The 24,235-nt window shown below is 32.4% G+C and overlaps 1 protein-coding gene across 1 annotated transcript in view; it reads left to right on the top strand.

The window, feature by feature from the left end:
- LOC124360860 (sorting nexin-30-like) overlaps positions 1–17,928 on the top strand; it is a 40,761-nt gene extending 22,833 nt beyond the window's left edge. The window contains exons 5-9 of the mRNA XM_046814825.1: positions 4,847–5,042; positions 9,384–9,547; positions 13,113–13,358; positions 15,231–15,365; positions 17,696–17,928. Coding sequence (XP_046670781.1) covers positions 4,847–5,042; positions 9,384–9,547; positions 13,113–13,358; positions 15,231–15,365; positions 17,696–17,773 — 819 coding nt within the window. The 3' untranslated portion in view covers positions 17,774–17,928. The remainder of the gene's footprint in view (positions 1–4,846; positions 5,043–9,383; positions 9,548–13,112; positions 13,359–15,230; positions 15,366–17,695) is intronic.
- Positions 17,929–24,235: the final 6,307 nt, after the last annotated feature.

The following is a 24,235-nucleotide window of genomic DNA, read 5'->3' as shown; positions in this document are numbered from 1 at the left end:
TTCAAATTAGGAATTTTTAACCAATTAATTGTAAACATTGTCAGTTAGCTCTTAGTATAGTGTTTAGTGATAAAATAACTGGTAAAGTGTATAGTTTGGTAGTAATAATAATACAACTTAGACTAGTCTATTGAGTAATATTTATCAGCATTAAAATTTTTGGGGGTTGATAAAACCTGTATGTAGTGGTGATGGAAAGGCTTTAATTTGTCATATTACCAGTGGAAGGATAATAGGATTACGGACATTTGTCACAAATTACACAACATTTTGAGGATTGAAAGCTTTCCTATTTATCAGGGGAGATTATTAATATGAGGGCTATTCAGAAAGTAGCAGGAATTTAAGAATTAACCAATTGAAATAGGAACATTTTATTGTATACATTTAAAAGCTAAACTCTTAGGCTATTTTTCAACATAATCTCCATTCAAATTGACATTTATCATAATGTGACATAAGTTTTTCAATTCCAGCTTTCTAGAAATCTGCCACCTGAGATCTTAACCACTGATTAACACCAGTGTGAAGTTCGGCATCACTATCAAAGCACAGTATTGCGAGCCAGGTCTTCATTGCTGGAAAGAAGTGGTATTCGTTTGGTGTCAGATCTGGGCTATAAGGCGGATGATCAAACACTTTAAAATTCATGCGAGACTTGTTGTGTACAATTGGCTGTATGGGGACAGGCATTGATGTGGGAAAACCAAACTTTTGAGCTGAATTTTCCTCTATGCTTGTTTTGTATCGCTTGCCGTAGCTTCTACAATGTTTCACAATACCTCTCTGCATTGATTGTTGATCCTTGTTCAAGGAAATCAACCAGAATCACTCCCTTAGCATCTCAAAAACAAGTTGCCATAATCTTTCTCGCTGACAGAGTTTGAAGACATTTTTTTTAGTTTTATTGGAGAATGTGTGTGCCCCCATTCCATAGACTGTATTTTTGTTTCACAATTGACATGCTTCACCCATATTTCATCATCAGTAACTATACGATCGAGAAGTTCATTACCATGTTTGTCGTATTCAGTAAGGAAAGTTAACAATGCAGGAAGTCTTTGTTTTTGTGATGATCTGTAAGGATTTTTGGAACCCAACTGTGGCACTAAATTTGTGGTATCCAAGCTTCTTTCCAACAATTTCATGAAGTAAACTATGTGAAATTTGTGGAGAATGTTCAGAGAGTTCAGTCATTGAGAAAGTGATTTTCATTAATTTTGTCATTGATTTTCAACATCAAATCTTCAGTCATTAGGCTAGGCCGACCGCTACAACTATCGTTATGAACATTGGTGCAACCATTTTTAAAGTCAATACACCACTGCCTTACTCTGCTTTCCCTCATTATTCCATTTCCATATACTTCACACAGTTGGCGATAGATTTCAATTGGTTTATGGGGTTTTTTTTTTCAATAAACACCTTATCACTGAATGCACTTTACAAGTGGCAGGATTTTATATTGCAGAACACATTTTAATTAATCACAGTGAGAAAAGTAAAAGAGATACAGATCGCACACGACTACAGCTCGATACTGAACAGCAGAGTGTTTTTACACCAAGATAGCAGCTGTAGCCCTGCCCACTGCCGCACCATTCAAAAGGCTGTTACTTTTTGGATAGTCCTCATATATACAAAAATAAAGAACAGAAAGAAGAAAAGAAGGGAAATAAAAGGCTCCAAACATTCCCAAAAGATGCTTGGAGTCCAATCCAGGCATTGTTACTGAGGCAAGTCCTGAGCACAAAGTCAAGAACACAATCACATGTCACACCATCACAAGCGAAAGCAGTATACAACAAAAAACTAACATAAAATCAATGTAGGTACTTTCTTCGGCATTGTAATGTGTTATCTGAAACAATGGGACAGGAAGGTGATGGTGAAGAGGGGGAATGGGTTAAGGTAGCCGCTTCCGGTCCTATGGTTTGGTCCTAAACCTTAGTGTCATGGTGTGTGTACGAAATTTGTTCATTGATGTTAGTTTAATTGATCAAATCTTTTTGGGTTTCCTAGTTACTTCTTTTTTTTAATATTGGTATTCAAAGTGCCAAACATCAACTGAATTTTAGGTTGACAGCGGTTGTTCAGCCAATTTTATGTATAAGTTTGTGTTTAAAGAAATTCTCTTCGCTGAGGATGTTGGCTTCATTCCAATGTTTAATTCTCTCATTTAGTAGTAATTTTGTCTCGCCTATGTATTTCTTATTACAAGAACATTTTATACTGTATGTCAGTTTTGTGTGTCATTTTTTGGTTTGGTTTTTACGAGGCTTTGTCTAATTGTGTGCTAGTGATTTTATGTTGTAAAAGCGGTTCTATTACTATATTTTCTGCCTACTCTTATAATTTTCTCCAATAATCCCGACACATAACGGGTCGACATGTTCATAAATGTTTCTTTGTTTTCATTCTGTGACTCATGGATTTTTCTATAATTTCTTTTGCACTTATTTATTATAGACTGAGTTTTATTTGTTATTTTTTTATATAAGATCTGATACAGTGTTTTTGAGTTCTTCTTTTAACCAATCTTTGTCTGAGCACAAGCTCTTTGCTCTGTCAAATAATGAGTGTGCTACTCCTTCTTTGACAGATTTTTTATGGCTGGATTGAAAGTTTTGATGAAGGCCTTGTGTGTCTTCGTACGTTACACTGTTGTATTAAGGACATCCCTATCTCTTACTACACACACACACATAAAGAAATGAAAGTTTGTTTTAGACTTCTACCTCCATGGTAAGGCAAATGGAGGGAGAAATGCAATTTATGTGGGACAAAATTTCATTAAATTCAATGTCTCCTTTAGGGAAGACGATAAAAGTGTCATCCAATATCTCCACCAGATCCTCGGTTTGAACTTAGTTGAAGCCAGGGCTTTTTGCTCAAATTCTTCTATAAAAACATTAGTGATAATAGGTGATAGAGGAGATACCTTCGCCATTCCCTCATCTTGACAGTACATTGTGTGGATCAAAATAGTGACATTGAGTGGATAGCTGTAACAGTTCCATAATTATGTGGATGGAAAGTTTTGTTCTCTTGTTTAATGTTTGATCTTCCTTCAGCCGAAATTTAATAATTTTGAGTGTTTCTGGAACTGGTATATTATCACTCTGTAACATATAACGATGGCAAAATCCTGTTATCCTTTCAAACCTTCCGTTTTCAAACTTTAAACAAAGATTATTACCAGTGTTGTTTGTTGTATGACTAAATGATTTTTTACTATCACACCAAAACAAATTACATGTCATAGTCATAGTCATATCATCTTTATTATAATTTCTTTGAGAAATACAATGGTGTCATAGATGCAAATATTAACAATTTTATAGGTATCTTAAGATTAGGTTTTCCAGTTGAGAAACTCTTCAATGGTATAGAATGTCCTCTCCAGTAGCCATTGTCGAGCTTCTTTCTTGAAGTGCCACTCCTCTGTTATTGCCTTAAGGTGATTTGGCAGCAGGTTGTACAGCTTTGGTCCCGTATAGCTGGGTTTCTCTTCAGATAGTGCAAGGTGATGAATGGGCAGTGCAAAGTTGTTAGCGTTTCTTGTATTGTAGGGGTGTGTTTCTCCTAATCTTGTGAGATTGCGGGACATGGCAAAGCAGATAACTTCGTGTATATATAACGACACCACAGTAAGTATTTTTAGTTCAGGAAAAGCAGCTCTACAGGAGTCAAGTGGGTTTAGGTCGGCCAGTATTCGGATGACTTTCTTTTGTGCCACTAGAACACGTTGCAGGTTGTAATGGGAGGAGTTACCCCAGATTATTATCCCATATCTCAGGTGGGACTCGAAAAGAGAGTAGTAAGCCGTTTTGGCTGTGTCCATGTTACTAATATTTTTTATCCGCCTAATGACATAAGTGTTGCTGCTGAGCTTTTTGATTAGTTGGTCAATGTGTGGTGTCCAAGTCAGTTTATTGTCAATGATAACTCCCAGGTACTTGGCTTCATAGCTGGCTTCTATTTCTGGCAGACCTGCAGCTTCTGTATTTCTTCTTCCAAAAGTAAGTTGTTGGGTTTTTTGTTCGTTTAGCACAAGTACTGTTTTGACAGTACTGTTGCGGTTTGTTGACAGTACTGTTTTTCCAGGCTTAAAGACACATATGATGTTATTTCAAGGTCTTGTACTTCTTTTTTTGCCACTAGCATGGCAGCGTCATCCGCGTATAAAATTACCTGACAGTATTCTTCCAGGCACCTGGGGAGGTCATTGCTGAACAGTATGAAAAGTACAGGACCAAGAACCAAGTTCAACCAGGAAGTTTGATACCAGGAATAAGTTCATGTATTGACTTTTAGAACTTATTTAGTTATAGAACATCTGCTATGGTTCAATCTGTTTACTACTAGATTTTATGAAGAAATTAATTTTTAAACCCATTTTATCTAAAACAATAAATGTGATTTTAAAGTAACTTTTCAGATTTTGTTTTAAAAAGCCAGTTAACGTTAAGTGTTACAATTTTATTTATATAATAATTGCATTATTCTTTTTAAATATGATATCGCTATACATATGTATGGAATATTGCTTTTCATATGAATTTTTGAAGAAAGTCACCCTCAGTCCACAGAAGTAAACATCATTATCTGTAGCCGCCATAATCTGGAGGGAGACTATGAAATCTCTAGTTTGCATGAGAAAATGTGGTTACTGTAGATACTATGGACATATTCTACATAGATACTCATACTCCAAAAATCTAATCACTTAAGTGTTAACTCTTGATTTCTTTCTGTTTCTCTGTAGCTACAACAGCCTAAATTTAATTATTATTTCTTTCACTTTAACCAAGTTGTTTATTATAAATCTGCATTTATTGTCTAGGAATTTCTAATGCATAGAAGAAACTCAGGAAGTCTGATTGGAAGAATGACAGGGTCTCTTCAGCAAATTGCAAATTCCTATGCATGCCAAAAAACAGAACCTGAGTTTGAAACAGTAAAAGACTATGTTGAAACATTGTCAGAAAAGTTGTCTACTTTAGAAAAAATTGGGGAAAGAATTCATAAAGAGCGTAGAGGTATGTATATACTGTTGATCAAGATGATTTATAATTATTCATGTTGACATACGAAATAAATCTGTAAATAAGTACAAACAAGTGCTATATATTTTCTTATAGCTAAGATCAGAGCACATGTTGTGTTAACATTACTGTACCAACGCATAATCTAGACAAAAAACAAAACAAAGCCCAAGATATGCTGGTGCAAGGTAGTATAACAAACAGGTTCAAGTCATTTTAGTCATTTTGTACTAGTTACAATTGGCTGTACCCACCTATGTATCATAACAATTTATATGTGCATCTTAAGCTTAGTACATTTTAGTCATTTTGTACTATAGTTACAATTGGCTGTACCCACCTATGTATCATAACAATTTATATGTGCATCTTAAGCTTAGTACATTTTAGTCATTTTGTACTATAGTTACAATTGGCTGTACCCACCTATGTATCATAACAATTGATATGTGCATCTTAAGCTTAGTACATTTTAGTCATTTTGTACTATAGTTACAATTGGCTGTACCCACCTATGTATCATAACAATTTATATGTGCATCTTAAGCTTAGTACATTTTAGTCATTTTGTACTATAGTTACAATTGGCTGTACCCACCTATGTATCATAACAATTGATATGTGCATCTTAAGCTTAGTACATTTTAGTCATTTTGTACTATAGTTACAATTGGCTGTACCCACCTATGTATCATAACAATTTATATGTGCATCTTAAGCTTAGTACATTTTATCAAAGCAACTCATAAAAATATAATTTATTGACATTTTAACTTTTATGAGTTTCCGGAATTAATTTTAAACTGTCCATCACATATTAAAATCTATTAAACATTTCTATTCAAACTTGGAAGATATTACACACACGTGTGTGTGTGTGTGTGTCTGTCTGTCTGTCTGTCTGTAATGGGCTCTGTGGTGTAATGGTAGCACATTCACCCGGCAAGTGAGAGATCCGTGTTTGACTTCCGGCGGAGTAAGTACTTTTTGTGATTCAATGTTTATTTAAATTATATATATATAGTGTATTTGGTACTACTCTGAATGTAAAGATACAATGAGTCACATTTTGTTAAACTGTAAATTAATTGAATTATTTATTTCTTTTTTTTATATAATATACGCATCTGATGCACATGCCGCTTTTTGACATACTACTACTAACTATTGAATAGTTGACAATAATTTATTGTTTACTTTATTTCAGTAATAATTTCAAACATTGGTATTATTTCATTTATATTTATGTTATTCTTAAATATTAATATGTAAATGTATAAACATAAATGTAAATAATATTAACCCATTCGTGTCTAATAAAATAATTCTATTTTTGTACTTCAGAACCGGATATTTTCCATGCTTCAAAATAACAACAGTGAACTTTTTCACAAAACTTACTGTAAAAAATATAAACTTACATTAAACTTAATTATTCTTTGTTGTATAAATACAAAATGTTCTTTTTCAGAAATAAGCTATACATATATTTACACTTTTTTTGAAGTTGGTTTGAGTGTAAAACACCTCAAAACAGGTTTTTTTTAGATCGACATAAATTTTGCGTATTGGCCCTGACAGTTACCACATCATATGTTTGTCTTTCCAGAAGCTCCTTGAAGACTTTTGGTGAACTGCACCAGTTGTCCATGAACAATACATGCCCCTGTTCCAAAATATCATCAACAACTTTTTCACTGATAGAACTCTTAATTAGGGCTACCAGTATCTTCTTTGCCAGTAGAGATCTTAAAACTGTAACAATCCTCAGGTTTTGAATCACATACTTTCTAAATCTTTATCCCAAACTCTTTTTGATGGGTTGATTTGTATTCAGGAAAGTCTACCCCGAAATATCATCAAGCTCTTATCAATGCAGATATTTGTGTCAGGAGTGAAAATCTTTTTGAAAGCTAGTAAGAGGATGATCAACTATAGGTCTAGTAGACCAATAGTCACTAATTGTAGACTTAGAATTCTGGGCCAATAGGATAACTAAAGTAAAATAGACCTTTAGTTCGTTCACAGAAACGTCTTTCCATTTAGAAAACCTGTTATTGTCTCCCTCACCCAAGCATAGGCTATCACTAGTATATTTGTTAGTTTCATTACATACCTGAACCCAAAAGGTTTTGTCACAAAAGTAATTGAACACATATAATTCAGTGCAGTTTCCTCCTAAATGCCTCAAAATAATCGGCTTTATTCCACGATTTCCAGTAAAATTTACTTTTCTTTTAATAAAGTAAAAAATGGGTTGTATTAAAAAAATTACTTGAATCCTACACCTTCTGCTTACTGGTCTTAAAAATTCTTTAACTGTAATATTTGATAACTAGAAGATATCTGAAATTTCATGCAGATTTCACATAAAAAACGTTTTAATATTTGGCAGTTTGAAATTTTTGACCAAAATCAGTTTTTTGAGCGCAGTGAGTGAATGACGCAACCAATAATCAACTTGACCACATTAATGTATTGGTCTTGTTATTATGCAACATTTTGATCATTTAAGTTTTGCTGTATCTCTTATAATCTTCAAGTTCCCATAAGTGTACATAAAATTTGGAATAGTCAGTGGTAAATTACTTGCATGGTTTTTGCATAGAAGATTTTGAGTTTGAATTTCACGAAATCAAGAATCAAGAAATCTTTATTGTCTTTAAGCACTTGACAATGCAATGGACAACGTCACTTTTTATTATATCTAAAAGGCCTACTCCTATCACACTTTTAAAATCCCATAATACAAGTGTAATGATTAGACAGTAAGTCAAAGTAAATTTTATATGAACATGTGAATAACGCCACAATTTGGTCATTAAAAAGAAAATAAAAGTAAAAAATGGTATTAGCAGCATCTCGTTAAATATATATAACATATCTAAAACATTATATACAGAATAAATTAAATAGTAAATAAAAACAATATATATAATAATAAAACAATAAAAAGTAACAATAAATAGATAACAATGCAACAAATTAAAATTAACAATAAAATAGGTTTAACAACAATAAATAAATAACAAGAGATAACAATCAACAAAATCATAACTATTAAAAAATTAAAGTACTAATATCACAGGTTAAGTAGTCATTTAAAGAATAAAATGTGTTATCAACAAGCCAATTACTCACAACATTTTTAAATCTACTAATAGACACATGCCATGCTTTTTCAGGAAGTTTATTAAAAAGTGTAATCTTCGTATAAATAAAAGTGCCTTTGGTTTTCTCCAATCGAACATTCATCTGTTCAAGCATATATTTTTTTCTTGTACAGTAGGAGTGTATTTCTTGTCTACTAATAAAACTATCTAATTGTTCTTTAATACTAAGTAAAGTACAATAAATATACAGGGATGGAAGGGTCATAATTCTAAATTTTTTAAAAAGTGGGACACAAGAAACTCTATTGCCAACATTTGCAATAATTCTAATTACTTTCTTTTGCCAAATGAAAGCAGTTTTAGCACTAGTACTGTTTCCCCAAAGTGTTACACCATACCTGAGCTGGGATTGGAAAAAGGTATAATATGCTGTGACTAACATTTCATTACTGATATTTTACTTTAGTTTCCTGATAAGGTATGTAACCCTAGCTAATTTTTTACAAAGAAAACTTACATGTGCATCCCAATTTAATTGATTATCCATGTATATTCCTAATAGCTTAATAGGTTCTGTGTACTTACTATCAAGGACACAATTTCCATCAAGAGTAAAAATTAAATTTTCTGTTTTACTATTATTTACTACCAAAAGGTTGGCTTTAAACCACTTAATAGCTTCAGTCATTGCCTGCTCCTGTTCTAAAATTATACCACAACGTTATACCACACACTGTATATGCATCAATAATAATGTTTTGGGAGTGAAGGTTTATTTATTTTCAGTGGTTAAACCAATTTTCAGTCTGCAACAAGACAAGGAAGTGTTAACGTGGTCTACCTTTACTGGGTATTTATACATGTCAAGAATGTAAATTATCTGTATAATATATAGTTATAAAGAAGATTTTTTTTGTGTCCGTGAGTTGCAATCAGTTTTAAAGAGGTAATTGATGACATAGAGAAGACCCAGATCAGGACACAGTAGAGCACATTGTTAGAATTATTGTTTTAATTATATTGCAAGCAGTCGGAATTCTTATCATAAACTGTACATAATACACTAACATGCTTTAGTCACAAATATTTGTTGTCTCTGTTCAATTACTTGCAACTGTTCAACAAGATTTACTCATTTCTAAAATATAATTAACCATAACACAATATTTCTATTGATTTTTGGCTTACATACATTTTACTGTAATTTATTTATTTTTTCCAGATCATGTAACAGAACTTAATAATTTTTATCCAATTTTAACATCCTGGGCTGGTATTGAGCCAGTTCTACGACCTCTCTTGCTCGACATTGGGGTTGCAGAGGAAACTATAGCATCAGCTCAGCAGAAACATCTTATCAGTTCATATCAAATAAATTTTTCCCAGGTTTGTTTTATTATATTTGTTATGTTAATTCTTTATTGTGTGTGTAATATAAGTTAAAAGTCAAGTACATAAAATCACAAAATATTTTAATAAAAGCCAAGAGTTGTTGACAGGATGATAAATGAGACTTAGATCATACTTTTGAAGGATTTAAAGCTATTTCGTTGATAGAACTGAATTTCAAGTTCTCATTCTCTCTTCTCGCTCTTACATCTTGGCTATTTTTATCCAATTAGAGATTTGGACTCATTAACATTTTACCAGTAATTCCTGATGCCTGCCTCCTTCAATATTGTATTTATTTTAATTATGTTGCTTAGTACTTAGTCTCATTATTGTGATCAAGGGACTAATATTACCTTGTGACATTTCATTTGATTTTCTCATTCTAATTGTTTTTATGAAAGTCTTCTGGTTTCTCCATTTTGGCCATGTTGTTCATCTGCTGTTTTTGATGGCAAAAGTTTCACTTTATACAAATCACCATTTTCACAAGTTAGGCCATAGAACTTTGTAGGATTTTTTCAAACCCAATTAACATGTTCACAAGGGCATGGTTCGCCGGTGGGGGGCACGTAGTACATTTTTAGTTGAGAACCCTACTAGATTTCACTAAACTCTCTTTAATTTAAAGAACATTTATTTTTTACAGTTTTTTACCATTTTAACTGGGGATTGAAATCATATGAAGTATACTTTATAATTTCAATGGTGTATATTGTATATGGAGTATATACAATATTACTTGTGAGTGGCTTCTGTTGCATGTGATTTATTTTGCTTAAAGTTATTTCTAGTGAGCATATATTACCTGTGACTCTGACATGTGTTTTTTAAATTAATTATGAGTTGTGTAATTTTTCTTTCCTGCACTGAGGATTCTTTAAGCATCAATAGTAACCTCTGTTCTCTACAACTGTTACTGTTAGCACAAGCAAGAATATTCTTCAGTTCAATTCCTCTCACTTTTAAGACTATTTTTTAGAGCAGTATTGAATAGAAAGGGGAGATAGTTTATCATATTGTCTAACTCCAGTGCATAAATCAAATTGTTCTGATAACCACTAATTTATTTTTACCCTACGTCTAGACTATTCAGCACATACTTTTAGAGTGTATTAGTGTGTTGGTTATTTTAAATCCTTCTAATTTCTCCCATATTTTAATTAAAAATAGATTACCAATTGTACTGTAGAAATCTTTAAAATCTAGAATGACTATTTTGCTGATGCTTGTTTCAGTGTATATATAAACTGTTGTCAATTTGCACCATCCCTCTTCAACTTTCTTACTATGTTCTTCGTTAATACACTGTATTATACTTTTTGGCTGCAGAACTTATGTTATCAGTGATCAATCAAGAGATCGTTAAATTTTTTATTAATATTTATTTCTTAGTTCCCGTTGTAATGGAGCATTCGTTGACATGTTTTCGCTAAACAAATTGTTTAAAGATTTTTGTCAAAATAAATTTAAAAATTGTATTAATTTTGTTGGAACAGACATATGTGAATAAATACATATAAAATATGCTGTAATATGGCTAAAAATAAAACAAATATGATGTAAGTTAAGCCTAAACATAGTTTTGTTTTTGAAAGATTAAAATCAGTTTATAACTAATAAAATGAAACTATTATTTACATATAATATGTTTTACTTACCTATATACTATTCATTATTTCCTCTTAGAATATATAACAATAACATAACGTATGTAAATAAGACCAGAATCATAAAAAGGCAAACTGTGACTGGGATGCCTGTTGTGGGAGAGAGAAATTGCCTCCAACTTCATTTTGAAACTATTGTCAACCCTGCTGCCCAAAATACCTTCTTGACAATTATTTTGATGCATTAGATCTTCGTCTTCAAGGAGATATTTTTTATTTAGATCCATTGTATTATAAGGAGTTAAATATGTTTTTCCGAACAATGTATTTTATGCAATTTACTGGGCCCGATGTAAGGGTTTGGAAAAACATTTATTGTAAAGTATAAAACAGAATTAAATGGCAATTACAGTCCCGAAAAGATAAGTAATTTCTGCATTTGTGGTGAAATTAAGCAATGATGAGTCAGTCATGTCAAATCAGTCCTGTGATTTGTTAGAAATGACGTATTTGGTAGTTTCTTCAGGCCGCTGGTGCGAGCTTTTAAAATTATATTTTTGAAAAAGTTTATCAAACTCGTTGTAGAGTTTTTGTCGCGTGTATGCGTCAAGAGCCAAGTGCAGAAAAAGTACTGCTGTCGCGTGTACGCGCGGTTATAAGTGATTCATGTTTTCTCGTTGTTTGTCGCGCTAGCTCGCCGTAGTTCCTAGAATTGCCGCTAGAGTGAGCGCGATGTTCTATTTTTACATTGGTTTATTCCTTTGACAGTGGCTGTTCCGTTGACTGAACGTCTTCCCTTTGTTACTATGCAACGCATTTATTTGAGGCTTTATACAATTAGGTGTTTTACTTTACATGTATTATTGCATTATAACCTTTTTATATTTATTTATTACTTAAATAACATTGAAACTCTTTCTTTTTTCATAAATTGCAATGTATTATTAATTTCCAAAAGAGTAACCCTTTAAAATCACCCTTTAAAAGAGTAACTACAAAATCACTTAGCTGTACTCTGGGCCAAGACGCTAGAATTCCTAAAAAAATCAACACATGTATGTAAAACTCTATTTTGTTAAAATAAAATTTTTTTTGGTTTTGAGACTTTTAGAGATACTTAAGAGCCTAAGCCCAACATATAAAAAAATATGCATTTTTGGATCAGTTAGGTTGAAAAAAAAAAAAACCCTTAAGGGGTTAAAGTTAAAGATAAAGATGTATAGTATAAATAAATCTAGTTTTGAACTTCTTGAATATTGATGTAAACATATATCTTGTCAATAAATAGTAATTTTATACAAAAGAATGTTTTACCTTTGTAAATTAGTCAGTAGTTCAATTGGATTCAGAGCTAATGTTTTTCATGTAATTGCAAACTAAATTCTGTAAATTATCTTGACTCAGACGTTTTAACTGGTAACTGTCCAAAACCCTGTTACCAGTCAGTCATTCTTTGGAAGTGCAATAGAATTATGAATATAATTAGTAAATATGTATTAACTGAACAATAGACACTATTCAACTGATTTCTAACGACTGGGACTTGGCAACTTAAATTACAGATATAGATGAGTCGGTTACAGTCATTGGTGGTGGCGAGATTGTGAGTCCTGTTCCCTCTCACAGGACTACATTCTCGCATTACAATAGACTTAACTGAGCTGATTTGGGTCCGATACAGTCTAGTATTAATTAGCGGAAGCCTACTATAGTAAGATTGAAATACAGTAATTTTGATTTTTCTCAAGGCCCTGTTATAGTTTCGGAATATTATTATGGCATTATGAACATGAATTATGTACCTGATAATTTGATTTTATATATATATATATATATATATATATATATATATATATATATATTGAATATGAAAAATCTTTGATTTTTAAATAGTTTAAATAATGAGTTTGGTATAAATTATATAATAATCTATATTGTGTGATACATTGCAGCCATTAAAGGAATATCTTCTCTATTTGGAATCAATAAATGAGGCACTAGAAAGGCGAGATGCTATTCAGATTGAATATGAGTTGGCAGTTGAAGAATTGAATAAACTAAAAACAGAGAAGGATCAGCTTATAAACTCAGATCCGGCCGACACAACAACCAGCTTCAGTCTGTGGAAACCTACAAGTTGCCAAGATAAACTGGAAAAGTTGAGTTTGTCCATACCAAAGTTGCTGAAAACCGTTGAGGTAAGAAATTTTTCAAATGCAGAGGCTTACATTTTAAAAATTTGTATATATATGTAAGAGTGAAAATGTCAGAAAGAAAATTGACAAAATTTACTTATTTATTATGTTTTTCCTTATTGTTACATTTTTGTTCAAGTTCTTGCCAAGAGATAAGTTTTTAAACAATGGTGTTAATCTCATATTCTTTGAGTGGTTACATAAATCTCGTGAAGTTTCTACCTCTGTTAGCTTATTATAATTTATCCTCTGTAATTGCATTATTATCGGATAAATATGAATGTTTTTCTATTTATGAAATAATTACTATCATTTCTAGCCAATTCAATTATATAGCCATTTTGTTGTTGTTTTGTTTTGTGGATCATATGCCAAATCTTGTTTTGAATATGTTTTTGTATTACTGATTGGATGTATGTGGCATAAGATTGTATAAATATTACACCTTTCTTCAGCCCCTTTACATAAGATGTAATTTATAGAAAATTCATTAGTATAAATGTTATTTGATCCACAAACTAAGAATGTACACTCTTTTAAGAAAATACTTGAAATACTAATTTTAATTATTCTGCTCTTCACTAATTGATACATCAATCTTATGCATTCTTTAGATTTATCTGCCCAGACAGATCATAAAAATTATTTATGAGGCCTTCTGCATCAGCTTTTGTCTCCCTTGTCAAGTTAGTTATTTTTCTTTTAAGCTGAAATAATCATTATACACTTTTTTGAAGAAAGATTTCATTTATAAACTTAAAGTTTTACATGAAAATTTATACATTGACAAGAATGAGTTCTATAATTTTGCTTGTCCAATCATGGAATTTGGCTGAACGTCATTGAAGCATGTCACTTAGTAGACTGATACCTTTTTTTCTGGCCAGGGGCATGTAAAAACTTCTTTTCTACATGGTTGTCTATATTTGATCTTTCTGCACAAGATCTCGAAAATGAAATAAGCTGTAGATTTGAAATTTTATAAAAAACTTCAGTGAAGCCTGTTACGTGACATATTCCTACCTTGTTTTATTTAAAGTTCATTTTAGAGTTAATGTTTTCATAATTTATTATGAGTTTATTATTTCGTTGTCGAAGTTGTTATTTCCTCTTGCCTGTATTATAATGTGCATTCAAAGAGCCACATTTTTAGTGTCACAGCCACTCATAGAATAATGTACATTTTATAATAATTATTTATACTATATATTTAATACACTTCAATTTATAAATTTTAAGCAGTATGTTTTTCTCTATGATACTAAAGAGCTTTGCCGGTCTCAGGATCAGGAATCTACTGGTACCTCGCCTATGTCTTGTATAAATAAGTGAGCACTCTGGGCACAGATATGCCTCTTTCTTCCACATCACTCTAGTGTATGATGGACAAATGTCACTGTGAAAATTCATATTGGATATACAATATTTTTCAGCACTGTTGTCAATGTAGTATATTGGTGGCTAATACATTACATTTAATGTTTGACTCATTAACCGTTAGCCTAGGACATTTGATTATTTTCAATCATTTCAGTTCTGTATTTTGGCGAATGAATTCTAACATATTGAACTTTAATAACATGAAAATTTGATGTTTTACTTGAAATATTTGGTTCCTACCAGTTTGTTATTCTTTTTTTGCTACAAACTAGTTATTCTCCCATTTTCCTCAGGGACGAGTTCTCAACTTAAGGTTTTTTAGACTTGAGGAAGTGAACAGTTACTATTTCTTCAAACATTATTTTGTAATTTCTCAAGGCAAGTGTCTTAAAATTCTGTTATTTTTTTCAAATCATCCATTGTAAATAATGCTTTAGTTAGAAGATGTCCTAGTCATTATTATTCTAATAGTTTTCTTGAATGCAATACTTTCAGGCCAATCAAGACAAAATGGAAATAGCTAATGAGAATTTGAGATCTGATATGGAGAGATGGAGTGTCGAAAAGAAAGTAGACCTAAAAAGGATATTAATCAAAATGGCTGACCAACATATGCAATACTACCAAGAGGTATGTAAATAAATATTAAACAAAACATTTGAAACTTGGAAAATGTACTATATTACGTTCATTAATAATTAGATAATTATATTAAATCAAATGTGAATATGTTAAGAACACCAAACTTAAATAATTCATTCTTAGAAAAGTAATAAGTAAGAAATGTATTCAACTATACTTCAAATAACTGTTATTGTTAAATACAACAATTTTTTGAACTCCCCATCAGTCAACTAATAACAAATAATAATCTGTGAAAAATGTATCATATAATGAATATTGCAAGATAACAATCCAATCCTAACAGCAACAAATGTGTACTAAATTACGTCCGGGGTTAAATGGAATATAGACTATTAATAATCTATAAATAAACTTAATCAATTACTATTATATTCTTAAAAACAATAAATAATCAATAATTGACTGCAAGGAGTATAAAATATGTAAGCCTTTCAATATGACCTTAAATATTCATGTTGAAGCTGTGAATTTACGATTGAATGTAGTGTATGCATATAACGGTTAGTAGGTATTACCATAAAACTATAGTAGTTTTTCAAAAGGTCATTCCTTTTGTGCTTCACTACTCAAAACCATCTTTTTACATACTGCTGTAACAGTACTCTTAGATTGAAAACTAGTGTGATTAGTTTGCAGGTTTCTGTGTAAGTTTCGCTATATCTTGACTACTCCACCTCGAGAAGCAGCTCTTAGTTGTTTTCTGTTATTATATAAAGTTTGAGTTTTAGCATTATATCTACAGTTAATTATACAAACAATATTTACTATTGAGCGTTACATATGATTGCTATTGTTTACTTAAGAACATTTCTTAAATATGTAAACAAGACTGTTAAATGAACCTTTTTTAGTAGCTTAAAACTTAACAATAGCATAATTTTTTGAATAATGTAAATTTTGGTGCCAATAAAGTCATTAAATATTAATTAAGAAATTCCTTTTATTGATTCACAAACAAATTTTAACTAGATAACCTGACTGAATATTATTACAATCGTATGTGAAAACTGACTAAATTTGATTCAAGAAATAAGCATTGAGTTAAAATGTATCAGGAGAAAATGCAACAAATAAAAACGTTGGGAGAGCCGATGGCCGAACTGTTTAGGGTGTTGCTCTTTGATTAGAGATAGGGTTCGAATCCTGCCAGTGGGTGATGCACTTTTTATCAGTACTCTCAATTTTGATATATAATGTCAATCTCCCCAAGTTGTTCTGTTCGATAAGATACTTCCACAGGCCATTTGCCCACAAGGGTAGGTCAAATATGGATAAAAAGGGGATCGACCAAAATAACCTATGTACTGACACCCATTTATACACTACAAATAAGCTTACAATTTGTGGCAAACAAAAGTTTACAAATTAATCTGACTTGGGTCTTAAAAATAAATTTAAGAAATTGGATTTTTATATTTAACAAAACAATTTAAGGTTATGACTATTCTTAGTTATTTTAAAGAATATATAGTTTTAAGATTTGCACTATCTTTATATACTCGTAAATGTGTGCGTGTGCTTACATGCACATGTGTGTGAAACATATATAATATACTCAAATATATATTATAAGTATATTTTATATAAAAAGTTGTAAAACTCAATTTTAATATAATACAAAAATGTACTATTTGAGTTAAATATTAAAGGTTGAAATTATTTTTGTACCAAAATTTACACATGGAACGAAAACATCCAAAATGTAAAAAAATGTATTTTTAGGATTATTAATACTTTATGTTGTTTATGTAAAGAACAGTAGTACAATTACATAAAAATACATTTATTCATTTCTAATGCAAATAAATAAATAAGCTTTAACATATAGTACTAGACACCTTCTCTATGGCTCTACAATGAGTGATACGAAGTACTCTTAACCATCCTAGTACACACTTGAGCGTTTGATGCAATCAACGTGCAAACCAAAAATTAAGCTGATTATTAGATTGGAAGAGCTGCTGTATGTATAGTTGGTTTTATAAATCAGAGATTGTTTAGAAAAAGAAAAAAAACAGAAAAGTTTATTTTTCCATTTTAATATATATGTAGGTACCTAGTTATTGAATTCATTCTGAAACTTAACTTAAACTAATAGGTGAGTATAAAATAAGTTTTTTTTTTTAAGTAATTAATAATTTTCTCACTGTATTTAAATGTCTGCCTATGAAAATGTTTAGTAATTAAATTAGACTAAATCAATATATATTGTAGAACTTTATAATGTTCATACTTTACCAGAGTTTTGTGAATTATACATTGTGAATTGTACACTGCAGATGTATATGCAAGTAAATGTAAATGACTTTTTTCAGTGCCTTGATGCCTGGGAAAAAGTGATGCCAACTTTGAAAGAAACCAGTAACCAAAGTAATGTTACCACTTTAAGCTAGTCAAATACTTCTTATATTTCATTTTAACAACCATATCAAACTGCAATTAAGTGTAATTTTCTATAAAACTTAATCTGTTAATATTCAAAAGGATTAATTTTAAGGATTTGTATTTATGTAAATTTATGTCAATAAATGTATCAAGTTTTTGTTTATGACTTGTATTTCTTTCATATGTCATATATAAATGAAAAAAAGAAAAATTTCCTTTCATACTTCATGTTTTATATGTCTAGGAATGATATAATAATTTTATACACCTAATACAGGGTGGCCCGGGAATTTCTCTGAGTACCGGAAAAATTACAAAACAATTTTTCCATCTCCAAGAACTTATAAAATCAAAACATAATTTGACATTTCCTTGAATCAAGAATTTATTAATCTCGAAACATCATATCCGCAACGTGGATCGTGAATGAAGATCGACATATGTTCACGAGCTTCATCTGAGGGTTGCCTCCACTAGTGTGGTGGAGTTTATCTTTGTTAGTTCTACTCCTGTACTGCGACAACCCACCCCAAAAAAAAAAAATACAACAATGTATTGTACAATTTGAAATCGGTCGACCGTTCTGGACTTGGGCACTAAACAAGCAGAGTACGCATTAACCCTCCAACTGTCGGTCGGCGATTTTTGAGCCGACTCGGTCGTTTCTGTAGTGTCACCGGTGATATTTTCGCCGATCGACATGTACTGGCTTTATAGGTTTTATAAATCCAAATGCCGTTCAAAGACACATAAATGATATATCATTGCAAAGCTAATGAAATAGGCAATCGTTTTGTATACCTTTGAATTCCTTATTGTCTGTTTCCAGACAGTATCGATACAACCAATTGACGTGATGATTTCTCGCAGTTGAATTGAAATACGTCGAGTGTTCGCGAGATTGTGAACGAGCGGTGTTGTTGTTTCTCGTGGCGATATTTGGTATGTTTTATTGCGCTAGTATTGTTGTTTTACTGTGTTAGAGTAACAATGGGTGAGCCTTGTCGGTCAAGTGACATTAGGGAAATTCTTGCGGACCAAAATCTTAGTGAATTGACCGAAACGGAAAACGAAGATAACGACGCTGGATTACTTCGTGAGACTTTTCATGGTTCTTTTGAGTCTTTGGCTTCAAATAATGATGACATTGATTTAAATTTGGTTGATTTGAACGAATTAACTGATTTTTCATCAAGTTCAGTTAATGATTACATTCCAGATTTGTCCGAACTTGAACCAAGTGAAAGGGATGAAGTTTTACCCGGATGAAGTTTTTTTTTATTTTGTCGTTGCTAGGTAACCGCTTGCATAATAAGAGCATAGTAACTCCTTTTTTTAGTATATTATTATAAAGTTATATATTTTTGTATTCACAATGAAATTACAGATTTTATACAATCTCATTTTTTTAGAAAGATATCAATTAAATTATGTTATATACACTGAAAGTAAAAAAAATTAAATGAAAAAAAAAAAACAAAAAAATTTGACCTTTTTTTAAAAATATAAAAAACATTTTTTTATTTTAAAATTGTTCTACAGATCTTTCCAAACAAAATGATATATTTAACAACATATTTACCATAATTATTGAATTTTTATAAATGCCGCTGCAAAACCACCAAATATAGGCGACACTGTGGAAAATATGATAGACAGTTGGAGGGTTTAAGCGATAGTGACCACGATACAAGCGGGTTTTATGTATTTAAGTGTAATTCAGTTGTCAAAGTGGGGCTATAAATAGGCTTAATATTTGGTTCGTTAAATAATATAGGTTTGACATACCTGGTTTTTTGAGTATACCTGAATTTCAGTTGGATTTTTACCAGGCCTGATAAGATACCTTTTGGAGAAAACATTAAAGGTAAGCTATAACAAGTAACGCCAAGAAAGGCGCGTATGTGTCCGACATGTTGCACAGCAATGACAGAATGAGCTGAGGGCTGGGCGGCAGGAGAAACATTTATTGTCTAGAATTGGCGGCAGATAAGCGGCATCGTGTGGTACCACCCTGCCGCTCACGTCTTTCGGGAGAGTTCCCCATATCCCATATGTATATCACAACATTAAACTTTAAGTTACCGCTCGAACCAGCGCTCACCTCCCCTTGCTTACCACTCCATTGTGGCGGAGACCTCAGTTGGTCTATGGATGATTGCTCCTCGCACATGTTCCAATTGGTCATCAGATTACATAGGTTAAAACAAAGAAAGTGATATGCTTTGATGTCACGATCACATCCAAACCTCGACTGAACTGCATTTACACTGGCAAAACATTGCTAGTTTTGTGTCCGACTGTAAAAATTTTGTCTCAATGGGTGCAACAGCTCGAGCACTGCCGCAACCAAGTGTCGGACAGTACAATTGTTTATCTTGTACACATTTTGCAACAGTAGTTGTGCAAATTCTCTTGCAACTTTTCTTGCCAGTGTAAACGCAGCTTATGTTGTCGTCAGTCTACAGACAGCAGACAGCCAGCCAATCGAATCTACCACCCACATCAGTTTTGTCGTCAGTGTGGGATTGGTTGGACGACGGCTGGAAATCCCATCAGTTCTCCTGTCAACTATTTACCTGAACGACTTCCCCGCACACATGATGATCAGTCGGACGACTTGAACTGTTCAAACCAAATAGTCCAATGTGTATAAGGAGTCTTATATCATGTTGTTTCATAGTCCATGACTATAATCTAATGAACATGTGATGAACCATAGCCTTTTATGTGTTTATTTATTTTTATAGTTGTTTTGTTGTGATGGGGTGATTCTATTCTTGCATTATATTAAAGGCTGACATAAAATATTTAGGAGCCAGTAATTGATAACATCAAGTGTGCCCATATTCTGGTTGCAACTGTAGAAGGTACTGTTATATACTAGTGTCTATCGACTTATTCTACAGATCAAGAACTAACCACACATGGTAAAGTCCGTAGCAGATAGCTTTTTGATGTATTCTGTATGTATTGGCCGTCAGTGGGATATGTATTGAGAGCCATGGTACTTTCGCGGGACTCTAACCAGAGCTACCGCCAACGATGATAATCTGGAAAAGCGTGCATTACACATGAATTTCGGACTCCGGGAAACGTGTAGTAGTGCATGAATTTGCACAGTGTCCCTGGAATTTTTAATAGGGGTGGATAGTTTCTGATACTCAATACTGGAGCTCTTTTTACTTGATTCCTATACCAACAGAAGTGAAGTAAAGTAAAGTAAAGATGTCATATTTTACCAGGTGAAGTTAAGGCTAAGAAGCCCTCTCTAACACTTAACCTGGGGACCAACGGTTTAAAGGTGACTTCCGAACCACCACCATTGGCCGGGCAGGCGAGCTGCTTGCAAGGACAGGATCGCTCAGCGGTCACCCATCCAAACGGCTCGACGTTGCTTGATCCGGTTATCTTGCAATAACCGTTGTAAGTGCTTAAATAGACTTGAAGAATCACAATTTCATAATATACTTCTCATATGGGGAAGCTGAATCTCAAATCCAAAAATATTCGATTACCGAATGACTATTGATCGGTTGTACGCAAATGTTCGATTACAAAAACATTTTTGTACTTTCCGTATGAAAAAATGTAGATAGATAACCAAAATAACAAACATCTTTAACAAACAATATTTTAACCATAATTAAATTTATTATATTTATTTTGGCACATCTTCGACAGTGCATCTATTTGTGGGCAAAAACGATCGCAGTACTTAAATTACAGATTGGACAAGTTTTTGTAGTTCTTTGCGTATAAAGACTATTTAGAAACATATAGTAACAAAATACTGGGATTTATTAATAATATTTTTAAATTGATTTCTGTATTTATATGTCTATATTTGTCATAGTAACAAAATACTGGGATTTATTAATAATATTTAAATTGATGTCCGTATTTATATGTCTATATTTGTCAAAACCATCGTGCCTCCTGGTTCTATGCGCTGATGTTAGCTGCTCAGCAGAAAATGGGCGATTGCTAATTTTTATTTTAAGTATATTTTGTACTATGTTGATGTACATAAATATATATTCTGGAAGCTCACTTTATAATCTACTTTTTATATACTTTAAAAGGAGAATCTCTAGAAATTACGTTGAAAGTAGTGTAGTATTCTTAGGCTTGCTCTCCCCCCACCCCCCAAAAAAAAGGATAAATTAATTAAGTAGAGTTGAGATGAAAGTATTTGTCAAAGTATCAGATGGATCAACTTTGCATACCAGCGAAATTATTGTCTCATACCGAAAGTTCGTCCACCACAGATCTATGACCCGCAAGGCTGGACTGCAGTCTGTTCCACGCTAGCGCTGTGTTGGTATTTATTTGTTTATTTAGTGTTGCATATTTGTATTTTCCAAACATCACAGAAAGGAAAGTTATTCTGTATGCAACACGATTTTTTGTCAACACATCGAAAGACACAGAGATAAAAACTAAGGAGCTTAAAATAGGAGAAATCGATAAATCGTCACTGAATTTCTCGCTCATCGCTAGCGACAAAATGATAGAGCACCGCAGCTTTTTGGCATTTTTTGCAAATACAGCTGGTGATGATAAACCGTCATCGTTGAACTCAGTGTAAGGGTTAAATACAGTATTACGTTTGTTTATTTAGTTTGAAAATAGACAAGCGAATTGGAAAGGAATTTGAAAAAATTTTGAGTGGCGACCCTAAACGGTATTGTATGACTCTTATTGTAAAACGTACCCACTACCCCTCGATGTTTTCTACCATAATAAATTGCACTTTGTATCTGGTGCTTTGTGTCCCATTTACTACAGTGGTCATGGACTCACTGGGTTCCTCCTTCAAATTGCAGTTACAGTGGGAATAGTTCGTTAAGTATATTAGTGCCAGGTCCCTCCCTTTTTATTTCTTCAGCTAGTGTAAATATGCCGTCTTACAATGACGAAAGAAGCTAATTTTGAGTGTACAAAATAAAATAAATGGTTTGTCACTACTCCCGTATACATATAGTAAACATCAGCTAATACTACTGTCATAACTATTTGCAGTACTTTACTGCAGTTAATACTTTGTTCATGTAAAAAAAAAAAAAACAATGGAATAAGTAATTTATAATAAGTTGTATTTTGGGATAAATATGTGTATTATTTTAAAATGTAAGCAATATCTATGCCAAATTTAGTCTACATATATCCTCTAGATTTTGTGTGATAGGGTATCAAACATACAAACACTGAAACATCCATAATATTAATAGTGCTATATTTTGCTTACTCATCTTCAGGCACTTAAAAACGCAAACATATTCCTCGTGAGTTATAATTAGATATATGGCCCAATAAACAATATCGATGAACTGTACTATCCTTACACAAAAACATTATCCCACCACCTTACCGCTCGATGCCATCTATCAATCTACAGGATAGCTAGATGATGCCATGGTGCTTTCTCTTCCTGACTTCTGGAACGCCGTCTTTTCTAGTTGTATATTAAAATTATTTCACTTTTAACATCAAATCTTTTTATAGAGACAAGTGAGTAAAGAAGGTTCAAATTTGTCATATGTAAATAGGGTGACTATAAATTACTCTATCATCTGATTTGTTAGGTTAAAATAAGTAAGAAGTGCCATATGAAGTATAGTCCTATATTCCTTAATTTACCATGTGTCTGTCTGTCTGTGTTTTTTAGGGAAAATATTGTATCTTTAAATTAGATAACAGGTATAATGTTAGGTTTTCATATTTAGTTATAATAATTAATCAAATTTTACGCATTAATATAGTCTTTTTACTAATAACCAGAATTGTATGTTATTTAGAACTGCTCTTTGCCCACCATTGTTCGATACCATTTTTATTATAAGCCATCTATTTCCACTAATCTTTGTACACACACACACACCCACCTGCATTCCAAATCTATAGTGGTCCGATTGTCACGTGGTATGAGGTGACTTCTGTCGACCAATCAGGCGTCCAGGACGCCGGACAAGAAAAGCTCCCCAAGGCATCTCTCCAGTTCTTCTAAAGAATCCGTCTCGCTAGGTTGTACGTCAACACCAGCTTTAACCAAGTTCGGGCCGTGCCCCCTTGTCTTGTCTCTTGTGAACCGTAAGCCGTTCTATGGCAATTAACAGTCCCCTTGCCGGACATTATTTGGTTAACGAGCCAAAAGTAACTTTGTCTCAACGTTCGTGAGTGAACCGAAAACAGTGTCAAGTGAAGGTGGAATCTTCATCCATCAACAAGGACTCCCCCTGCTCAACGTTCCTTGGAAGCAACCCAGGTCGAACTACAATCAACCCAACTTCATGTGTGTCGAGGTGTCAGACAATGGACGGTGCAAGGTAACAGTGTTTCATCATTCTTATCATGGTCCTTCGCAACTAAAGACAATTCTCTTCTCAACCAAGATTTAAAAATCCTCAACTAATTCGGACATTTTTGGACATTTTAATAGAAAACGAAAATCATTTTAACACCTTTAT

Source organism: Homalodisca vitripennis, chromosome 1 (assembly GCF_021130785.1).
Source record: "Homalodisca vitripennis isolate AUS2020 chromosome 1, UT_GWSS_2.1, whole genome shotgun sequence".
NCBI lineage: Eukaryota > Metazoa > Arthropoda > Insecta > Hemiptera > Cicadellidae > Homalodisca > Homalodisca vitripennis.
Note: the sequence above shows the minus strand (reverse complement) of the source record. Positions and strands in the feature narration are given on the sequence as shown.